The 11,747-nt window shown below is 42.7% G+C and overlaps 1 protein-coding gene across 1 annotated transcript in view; it reads right to left on the reverse strand.

The window, feature by feature from the left end:
- fam120c (family with sequence similarity 120 member C) overlaps window positions 1-11,747 on the reverse strand; it is a 33,603-nt gene that overhangs the window by 20,367 nt on the left and 1,489 nt on the right. The window contains exons 1-5 of the mRNA XM_083769372.1: window positions 11,683-11,747; window positions 6,629-6,875; window positions 5,734-5,816; window positions 3,606-3,734; window positions 3,280-3,382 (exon numbers count right to left, since the gene is read on the reverse strand). The exon at window positions 11,683-11,747 is cut by the window's right edge and continues 1,489 nt beyond it. Of these exons, the coding sequence (XP_083625498.1) occupies window positions 3,280-3,382; window positions 3,606-3,734; window positions 5,734-5,816; window positions 6,629-6,875; window positions 11,683-11,747 (627 nt within the window). The remainder of the gene's footprint in view (window positions 1-3,279; window positions 3,383-3,605; window positions 3,735-5,733; window positions 5,817-6,628; window positions 6,876-11,682) is intronic.

The raw sequence follows: 11,747 nt of genomic DNA on the forward strand, positions 1-11,747 counted from the left end.
CAGTGTTGGAACTAAGGTGTTACTTATTTACAACTACTTTAAAAAAATATATATATATATCAGAGTAGCCAATTATATTTACACCATTTTTCTCGCCAAGTTTGTCATTATTCCAATTAATTCCTCCACACATTGTGTTCTACCGACTCGCCTGCTAAGGAGGAGCCACCAATCGGGAGGACCTGCCCCAACACTCCCTTCCGACATGCAATGACCAAGATCATCCTACGCGCCCAGCTTCCCTCCCCCAAACACGAGCTAATTGTGTTCGCATAGACGCCCGACAAAGCCGGATGCACCATGGTGGATGGGTGCACGTGAGTTACTTTTTTTAAACCCATTCAGGGCGAGAAACCAATTTGGTGTTTGAAGCATTGTGATATACTTTAGCTATTGAAAAATAGCATAAAAATAGCTTTTACGTCTGCTATTTTTTTAAGATTGTGAAAATGTGGCGTAAATCTTTGAATATATATTATTTCAGAGCAAAGCTTTGCTTCTGGGGGGGTCCCTGAAACAACATATTTACTGATGGGGGTCCGCGGCCAAATACATATAATTTTCGGGGTCCTTGACATGAAATAGTTTGAGAACAACCGACATAGAATCAAAATTGGTTAAAGTAACTTGCCCAACACTGGTATTTACATGATTAAAGTGCCAGTATCCAGTTTTAATTGGTTGCAATGTTTCCAAAACATTTTGCTGGTTGTATCCAGTAAACATTGCAATCTCCCGGTCTTCAACCTCACACGCTCACTACGATCTTGCCACCTTCTGAATGCTGCTCCCATGTTTACTCTTGTTTAGCAGTGAGCTCTGTCCAACGCTTTGTTTGTCCTTTTGGCATTAGACACCGCATTGTATGTCTACTGTTGGTGAAACTCTTATTCATCTGTGTCAGGAGATAAATGCCACAGTCGATGTCACTGTTGACTGGCTCATGATGTTAAGCTCTTTGATTTGGTTTTTTTAAAACTACTTTGCTTTGAAAACAAGATGAAAACACAGCATGCACAAAATACTTTCATGTTTTGCCTTTTTTCTTGTTTAGTCCTTGTTTAGTCAGGCTGCTTGGCTTATGGTCCGGAGTGCCATAAGATTTGTTGTGTACCTTCATGCTCCCTAGGACCGACTGACCCCATGGTCTTTCCTCGAATGCCCACATTAGGCTGAAGATTGCAATTCTTCACATTTTACACCTATAAAAGTGGATTGGTCCGTCATTAAACTTTAGAAGCTAATTCCTGCTCACCAGAATAAGAAAGAACCCTCCTGCTACATACACACCTTCCTAATTCTGGCAATAATGATAATCCTTCTAGTTAAGTGAGAATGCGGGTTTGGAAGGATGACAATGTCTGTCAGTTAATAACTTAATACCACTTTGGTCAGGCTGGGTGAAGCCTAACCTCGCCTCACCAGGCTTTCCACCACCTCGGAGGAAAGCCTGGTCTCTGTTTCAAAAGTCCGTATGATCCTGTCGGGAGCGGATGATATCGTTACGTCATGTTGTAGTATTGTTTTGTAGTCCACAGACAGGAACAACAGACGGCAACTTCCTTTTCCCTCTCAATAAAAGCTCTCGTAGCCTGTAGCTTTTATTGAGAAAAATCGGTTTGAGGGAAAAGGAAGTTGCCGCCTGTTGATCCTGCCTGTCGAATACAAAACAACACTACAACTAGGGATGCACCGATCCGGCTTTTTGGCATTCGATACCGATTCCGATACATGGGGGTCCAGTATCTGCCGATCCAGAGTACCGATCCGATACCCTATGTCTAATGTATAATGTAATGTATTTAATACATTATTATATATATTATATTATATATAAAAATATAATATATTATTAACACGTGGATTAATAATATTGGTCAACCACGGCGATTTCTGAGGGTTTAACATTCTAAGTACAAATAAAAGCTGTGCAGTATTATGCACTTTCATAGTTTTTATTGATTTAATACGCAGATTACGTCTTTGGCCACTAGGGGGTTTTATTATTATTATGCCTATAATTATTATTTTTGGTTTATAATCCATAGTTACTATGCATAATAATATTATGCCTAAATTATTATAATAATTATTATTTTAGGTTTATAATCCATAGTTACTATGTATATTATTATTATACATAGTAACTATGGATTATAAACCAGCTAGGCCTACACATAAAAGGAAAGTTGTAAAGCACAACCACAATTTAATTTATTTCTGACGATAGTCAACCACATCATTTTGGTTTCTATTCCTTTTATAACTCTAGTTAATGTTCTATTCAGATATTATTCAATGCATCATTGCCAGCATTAGCCCCATATGTTCCCTCTCCCTACGCACATTCTGTAGCTACTGTGGGCCAGCATACTCAAACTACTATTATTATTTTAATATTCGGAATCCCCGCACGCACGCACGCACACACACACACACACACACACACACACACACACACACACACACCAACGATCCCTTTGCTGCAACGTTAGCTTGCTAGCCTAGCAATGTTGTGTAGGTAGGCTACTGTTGATAGCTTTAGCAGCTATCGCTAACATGAGGAACAGCAACAACAAGTAGGATGTAATTGAATGGAGGCTTTGGCAACTGTCCTCTTTGGCTCTCCGTGTTCATCGGATTCTTTATCTTACATAAAGAAATACGAGCGACCTGCTAAAAAAGTTAAGAACACAGCGGGGGGACACCCGGGACAGAAGTGACAGAACGAGATAGACTAGTGTAGTGCACAGTGACTGAGCGCAGCCCGAGCCCCTCCTCTCCCTCGAGGATCAGGAGGGAGAGGGCTGAGGGAGTGAGGGGGCTGTTTGACTGTGTGTGCGCACTGGGAAGGAGCATGTCTCAAGTTCCAACGGGAGAACGGAGCGGCATCTGACTGGATCGGATAATGGATCGGCCCATTGCCACCGATTCCCGATCTAGAATTTTAGCCTGGATCGGCGCCGATCTCCGATACGAGTATCGGATCGGCGCATCCCTAACTACAACATGAAGTAACGATATCATGCGCTCCCGACGGGATCATATACCCTAAATGAAATGGTGCCCAGGCTGGGTGAAGCCATCATGGCTTTTAGGACTGTTTTCTACTGTACAGACGTTTCGGCCAATGGGCTTGAAGCCTCTTGCAAGACATGCTACTACCTTCTGCTTGAGAATTGCATGGTTCCCAGATTTATTTTAAAATGATATATATAATAGAATAGGCGTTGATTCCTTACAAGCGGACGCTGCAGTAAAAAGGTTTTTGCTACTCACAAATGAAGGAGGGCGGCCCCATGCTGAGTGGGCGTGGTTTGGAGGCAGCTGAGAAATATTCCACAGCTTTCTTAAAACGCTCCACTTTGTCCTCCATGCGAGACTGCAATGGGAACACAGCAACGTGCCAACAAATGTAATGCCGCTGCGTTTAGGTGTGATATAATACATGATGTGTTTTGGTTTAGAATGTGTGGGTAATTTCCATGTGATTAAACAATAATAATCTCATAGCTACTTCTTCATAACACAACTACAACATAAAACAGCTGAATAAATAAAAAACCAGGGAGAGCCGAGTAATACATTAGCGGGCACACGTCTACCTGTGACTGTTTGAACACATCCCTGGCAATGGCATCGAGGTTTCCCAGGTCTTTGATGGAGGAGACGTATTCGGACACCGCCTTGATTACCACCTCGCAGGGTGGGAGCACCAGCTGGTGGGCACGCACCTGGAACATGGGAGATAACGATGGGTCTGACATTGGTGCCTCATACTGTACAATAAATGTCTTCTTTGTGTCCTACATTGGAGCACAGGTTCTATTCCATTTCCTGAAAAATAATGGTCAGGTTTCCACCTGACAGCGACAATGTTAAGCTGAACAAGGAGGAATAACCACTTATTATTTTAAATAGCAGATCGCGGCACATCGACGCTACCTATGGCGGCTTGTAGTTCCATTTGTGAAAACGTTTCAGCATAATGACTTTTTGCAATTACCCTTTCCAATTTAGTCTTTCTGCCAATTGATTCACACAAACACACACACTTTTTTGCCATGAGAGAATAATTGTGTAAGTGTTGTTGCTGTTGTTGTAACTGTTTGTTTTTTACTGTTGAGACCGAAGACAAATTTCCACACGTGGACAATAAATGAAACTAACTAACTCTCTCTCTCACACACACACACACACACACACACACACACACACACACTCTCTCTCTCTCTCTGCAGGGAGTTCGAACTACTTCCTCTGGTAGACGGTAGAAAGTACCAAAAGCTAAACGTAACATTTTTTTTTAAATTCCTTCATACCAAATGCCATTAAGGCACTAAATGATACCATGTCTCGCTAGATTTGTTGTTTTTCCAATGTATTTGCCACTGTTGTCCTGCACTTTTTTGCCATGAGAAAATTGTGTAAGTGTTACTGTTGTTGGAACCGTGTTTATTACTGTTGAGACCGAAGACAAATTTCCACACGTGGACAATAAATGAAACTAACTAACTAACTCCCACACGTTGTCACTGCTGTCACCTGCCAGTGAGGAGCCCCCACTGGGAGGACATAGAAACTTCGTCCTACTCCTCCCGCCCATACACACCCTGCACTGCGGACCACGCCCAAAGTACGTGCAGTGATGATCATCACCTTACCCTGCCGGACTTCCCTACCCCGAACACAGGCCTAACAAAATGGTCCTAGTCATGTCTGTTCAGAGTTAGTTGTGCACGTGTTGCTGAAACGTCAGCAGAATGGACAGCGCAGCTCACTTTAATAATGGTGAAATCCCACATCCTCCACGTCTACATTGTGAGCTATTCCTAGCCGCAATTTGCAACTCTAGATTTTTTTATAATGGGGTGAATTAGAATTGCAATACCCTCCATTGACTCCCTACTCATCCAATTTGCGTTTGCGATCTGCTTGTCTTAAACGACGTTAAACTCACCAACATTGCAGCTGTAGTCCAAGCTTGAATTATCCTCTGTCAATCTGCCGAGCTTGTTTTCCATAAAAATCCCCCGTAGACGTGTTATGAGCTACTTTCCGTCAAGAAATTCTGTGCAAGTGATTCTTTTTCTAAGTGCTGGAGTTATGCAGATAATGCAGGAGGCAGCAGCCCTTAACCCATTCTGACCGGGCACCCATTTTGGTGTCAGCATCATGTTATGCTTTAGCTATTGAAAAATAGCAGATCTACAAGCTCATATAGATACGAGCTTGTAGGTCTGCTATTTTTGAAAAATCAAAAAAAAAAAAAAGAAAAAAAACCTGACATTTTTAGAATCTGATCTCAGGTCAGAATGGGTTCATCAGACCAGTGTGTGTCCGGCGGAAACCTCGTATGAATCTGATCTCAGGTCAGAATGGGTTAACCCATTCTGACCGGGCACCCATTTTGGTGTCAGCATCATGTTATGCTTTAGCTATTTAAAAATAGCAGATCTACAAGCTCATATCGCGCCACCGAGTGGCGCGATACGAGCTTGTAGGTCTGCTATTTTTGAAAAATCGAAGAGCGATTGACATTATTAGAATCTGATCTCAGGTCAGAATGGGTTCATCAGACCAGTGTGTGTCCGGCGGAAACCTCGTATGAATCTGATCTCAGGTCAGAATGGGTTAATAAAAACGAGCGCTTCCAAACTCCAACATTTCTTCCTCTTGACAGAAAGTTGCACATTGCGGCTAAGCTATTCCTAGGAGGTAAAGTAGGCATACCTTGAGAGAGGCTAGTGGATGTTCTGGTCCCAGCAGACTCCAGTGGAAGGCGGCCAGGTCTTCATCAGGCAGAATATGGTTCCCTGGGGGGAGAGACCGTCTTTCAGAGATTTGCCATGTAAACAAAAGGCACTGCTATGAATGAAGATAGAGAATATGTTTACCAGAGTGTGCACTTGTTCAGCATGTGTGTACTGGAGTCAAGAGGAACCCCCTATGAAATGTGTAATAGTTTGTGTGTGTGTGTGTGTGTGTGTGTGTGTGTGTGTGTGTGTGCCAACTAAGTTAGTAGGATTGCCAGGGATGTGTTTGTTGCTACCATAGACTGTAAAAAATATGGACAAAGCGTTCGCCGGGTCTAACATGGACGTAAAATGAAGCCTGTTATTCCTGCACTGTAAGTCGCCATCTTTCTAGATCCGTTTGGTACCAGCTGGCCATTGGCTGGCTCCGTTTTGGACCAGCTGGCCATTGGCTGCCCAGACAACGAGGCGGGACTTCCCCCCTTCTTCTCCGTTGGTTTTTATTTTGACTCGAGTGGGAGGGGAATCCCGATCATAGACTGTAACGGTAGCCACGCCCCTCAGAACATACGCGATGTTTTTTTTTCTTTATGGTCATTTTTGTAATTAATGGGACCATAATTTTCCAAAAAGAATATTATGACATTAGAAATGAGACTTTAAACTAGTGACTGGAAGAAGAAAGTATTCATGACCATGTTTATTAAGGTAATACAGTCTAGGTGAAGTTGGGCCAAAATACATGGGCCTCTATGGAGCTATGGGGTTTTTTGGGTCCAGTCCAGCGCCACAACAGGCCATTATATGAACTACCGATTTCAAATGAGGCTTCACGAAATATCTGGCTGACTGCCCCCCTGGTTGCTACTTACCCAGCAGAGCAGCAAAGCAGGGCAGGTGCTGTGTCTTCAGCCCGAGCTGCCTGGCAGCCTCGGACAGCAGATACTGGTGTGTGGTGAGGTTCTTGCCGTTCCAGCTCAGTTTGAGCGCGTGTGATGAGTAGTAGGCGGGTACGTTGCAGAGCGCAAACTCTGAGTCCTGAGCAATCAGGCCGGCGAAGCCAAAGTCCCTGTAGAGAGACAGCACCTCCTGGTGGTGGTCCTCCAGAGTCTGAACGACCTGAAGGAGACACGGGGAGGAGGAAATAGGTTAGGTTCTTTACTGCTGCTGCTCTCTCACCTCTCCACTTTGACTCTTTGAAAAGGACAGCGGGAAGCTTTGACAGGCTCTCTAAATTTTTTATTTAACCCATTCTGACCTGAGATCAGATTCATACGAGGTTTCCACTGGACACAAGCTGGTCTGACGAACCCATTCTGACCTGAGATCAGATTCTAAAAATGTCAGTCGTTCTTCGATTTTTTTCAAAAATAGCAGACCTACAAGCTCGTATCGCGCCACTCGGTGGCGCGATATGAGCTTGTAGATCTGCTATTTTTCAATAGCTAAAGCATAACATGATGCCAACACCAAAATGGGTGCCCGGCCAGAATGGGTTAACCAGTAAAAAACACATTGAGACTGCGTCTCTTTTACAAGTGGGAACTGGCCAAGAGGCAGAAATAAGAATTACACTTCAATACCACATTGTCAATGTTACATTTTGGACCAGCAAATACAACATCCATAATACACCTTAAAGTACCTATGAATAAATACAACAAGTCACCTGTACTACTTTTTAGTAGCAGGGCAAAATACACCATATACACAATCTACACGATCTGAACCGATATAATAAATATATAGGCATGAACATAGGCTAGTACATATCCAAATTAAAAGAATGTAATTGTAAAAATGACGATTTGATGATTTCCGATATAGAAAGAAGAAGCAGCGCTTCCCAAGGCAGTGCTTTTTCTTCCCAGGTCTGAAAGTGCCCTTTACATTTAAAACCCTCTTTGTCAAATATATTTGTGGTTCGTTGTAAAATTTTAATTATTCACTGCTGTGCTGACGTGGAGGAGTGGCTGTTTCAGTAGAATATTACAAACTTGGGAAGTTGGGACAGAAAAGATGATAGACCTCAGTCTACAGTAATATCTGTCCCTAAAGCACTTCATACAACAAACAGGGCACTAGCAGGTTTTCAGGTGTTAATGTATCCATTTGTAACCGGTTGTACATCATGTTGTGAAACGAATTAGACCAGTTACATTTGTATTCAGGATTTACAATGTAATGCTCACAGGGCCCTCATTTGGCTTTTCTGCATGTGGTGTCGCACAACAATTATAAATCTGAGTATGAATCTGGCTTGAGAAGGAAGTGGCCCAGGCCATGCAACGAGTCACGACTATCAAACCCACCGTTTAGTTTCAAAACTACAGTGGATGGGGCAGTAAATAGTGAAATTCCAAATTCCCCAAAAACATATCCAAAGGCATCTATGAAACCAACTCTAGAATAGGCATGTGACAACTGACAATGTAATAATGTTATGTCAACAACGATCATGGTCGAAATAATTGTGATTCAACATATTTTCCTAATTATCAAAATGGGGTAATTTTAACGTGCAATCTATAGCTTTTGATAGGACCCCAGTCCGAGACAGTTTTTAAGTTGCTTCATTCAGTATTTAGATAAGATATATGATATTATTTAAATTAAGTAAATTTGGAATTATGGCATATAGTCAAACTGTACTTGAACCCGAAAAGAAAACCACTTTTCTGTCATAAAACCATACTGCTAGACCTGTGTCCTAGAGAGTTAGATGTGCCAAATCGTAGTCCTTCAAAAGAAAGTCAGAATGTTCACTTTGTCTCACTTCTGCTGTGTTCGTAGTTATCCGAATGTGGCTTGTGCACATTTGAACTAAACCCTTCCTCTGAAGTCGCAGTCTTGACTTGTGAGGATATTCATGATTATACCAATAATGGAAATTCACCATAATAAAATCATCTTGAGTGTTCATCACAAAATAAGTATAATAAATTGTAAAGCACCCGACCCATCCCTACTATTGAAAAACGACCATGGAGTTCAGCTAAGGCATAATGTTGGCGGCATTCTTGATGATGACAGACAAGCCTATCTAAGAAACCTACAGTAGTGGTATCAGAATCAGAGGTTTATATGAATGGTGCATTTATATAGCCTTTATCCAAGGCGCTTTACATAGATGCATATTCACCCATTCATACATCGATGGCGGAGGAAACTTTGACACTTGACACTAACTCTGGGGGAGCCCGGGGATCAAACTGCTAACCTCACGGTTCCCATCCAGCCACTCTACCCCTGAACTAGCCCCTTTCGGAACCCGGCCTAGTTTACCTTTTCTGAAGTTTGGACGTCGGTACCCCAGGGTCCCTAATCGGTTATTCCACTCTCGTTGGGATGCAGATGTACATACCCTCTGTTCACGCCGAGCGGCGCGCCGCTTGAGTGTTGGTGAGATGTTTCAAAGATGCATAAAGTGGCTATAGGAGACAACGGAAACGTGGGAGAAATCTTATTTTTGTAGTTTTGGCTTCTCCGAAATTCTCTCTTCCTCACTTCCCATGTCTCGCCTCCCACGACACAAGAGCATTATAAACATCCTGCATGTACGCGGTGGGCCAATCAGAGGCAGAAACTAGGACGTGCAGCTAGCCAGTCACCGCTCGGGAGGCGGTACAACGGGAGGTCAACAAGGAAGTCAAGGAAGTGAGGAAGAGAATTTCAGAGAAGCCAAAACTTAAAAAAGATAATATTACAAATACTGAACGGCATCGGCGGTTAATGCGATTTCTTCCACGTTTCCGTTGTCTCCTATTCAGTATTTAAGTCTGACGTCATTTTGTAGTGCTACGTTACGTCCGGGTCCAAGTGGCACCAGCTCCCGTCCGCATCTCATTGTAAATTGAATATCTAAACGCGTGAATCTTTTTAAATTGACGTTATTTTTCAGAAAGGAAGCCATAGAGGGTTAAAATGGGTCTTAATGCTTCCGACTCGAGTAGAATTATTAATGTTTTGTACAAGTGTCTATGACAACAAAAATATATGATGTGGAGACAATAAAGACTATTATTATCATTATTATTGAAGGTGGCAACAGTCCCATTTGCTCGGTAAAATATTTCGGGGGATATTTACAATGTGTGCAGGCTTGAGTATGTTGAATCTTTGTTTCTTTGCATTAATGAGGATTTAGTTGACAATAAAATAAAATGGCGATAGTATTCCATGTGGGGCAGACGGCCAGTCAGATTTTGGAGAGCAGCGCAGCTTTGTTGTTGCGAGGAAAGCGGTAAAATGAGACTTTCGTGGTTGTTTTCGTCTCAGATTTAGTCCGACGTAGCGTCACAGTATAACTCTATGGGGACACAAAAGCGACACAAAAGTAGGACCCGGAAGTATCTCAGGAGGGGGGCGCTCACGTCACAGCTAAAATACTGAATAGCCTCTTCATACATCTTTGAAACATCTCACCAACACTCAAGTGGCGCGCCGCTCGGCGTGAACAGAGGGTATGTACATCTGCATCCCAACGAGAGTGGAATAACCGATTAGGGGCCCTGGGGTAGCGACGTCCAAACTTCAGAAAACCCCTGAACCACTGCCGCTCCATGCAGGTGCAGTAAGTACAATAAGTACATGCAGTCACAGATTGAGCACAGCTTCTATAAAAATATATTTTAATCTTCTTAATCAATGCAACAGATTACATTTTGTTAATTTAATAACATAACATTTGACTTAATAAACTTCTCATGGTCTAGAGATTTTACGCGAACATTCTGAAACATGTTGTGTGCCTTACTGCCTTGGCAATAAAAGTTTTGAGAAATCATTAGCCAAAATAATATATCATTAGGAGGTGGTCATAAAGGAGGGAACAGCATCCTACACAACTAAGAAAGCTGACCTTTCCAAAAAGGTTGAAGGACTTTACGGGTGGCGTAAAGGAATAGTTTGGCATTTAAGAAAGGTGTATCTGAGACAGAGACGAGATACTGTATGTGACTCGACAGGAATGTGACTACGGCATTGCTATGAACGCGAGTAAAGACATGGTCAATGGGAGCTCAGCAGGTACAGTATTGTGAAGCCCAGGAGCACTTTGTAACAGGATCTGGGTGGGACTTTGGTCGTCTTGTACACTATGAAGTATGAACAGATATATCCCCTTACAGTAGTAGGCGGATGTTTGCAGCATGCAATGGGTGGATGGATACACTGTACGTCTGTAGCCATCTGACAGAAACATTTCTAGTAGTCAATGAACCAAACTATTAATATCGCATAATGTCAAGTCTATCACAAGGCAGTGAAGGCACTAACTGTAATGCACACACACAAGTTAACAAATGCACCATTACCATGCACAAGCTAGCTATTATTAGCAGGATGAGACAGGCAGCCCAGTGCTTGTGTGACAATATGAAAGGGTTCACTGAGTTCATTCATGTTATGTAATATATAGGCCGACTAAGGCCAGACATTGCTGTACAATGCAAACATTTCTCATCCACTCATGGCTACTGTATTTGGTTATCCAGTAGCCGCTGTTACTCATGAAAATGCAATGGAGCCATGCCACAATCTCTCCTCCAAAGAAATCCATGTCACATGTAAAAGGAGTGAGCGAGTGAAAAGACTGAGCACCGAGAAAAGCCACACAGATGCAGCTATGATCATCATTGGATCAGTGCGATCAGCTAAAACACATCCGTGCACAACTGACTAAACTCACTAGAGATACAGTGACTGCGTTTACTAGTATTATGACTGATTGGGGCGGCGTAGCAACGGTTAAAACGCGTTGCACTTGGACACAGTCAAACTCCTATGAGTCAGACACATACAAAGCACTCATTGATGTAGAGACTCTGGCAGAGTGGACGTGCAACATTAAACGATTAGCATGAAAGCCGTGTCGAATAATGATCATTTGATAACATCGCAAGTAACCCCGTACAGGATTACTCACCCTCACTCGGAAGCGGAACATGGCTAGACGGACGCAGTGGCTGAGGCAAGCCGGGGGCAGGAACC

The sequence above is a fragment of the Protomyctophum parallelum genome, assembly GCF_964188405.1.
Source record: "Protomyctophum parallelum genome assembly, chromosome: 7".
Lineage (NCBI taxonomy): Eukaryota > Metazoa > Chordata > Actinopteri > Myctophiformes > Myctophidae > Protomyctophum > Protomyctophum parallelum.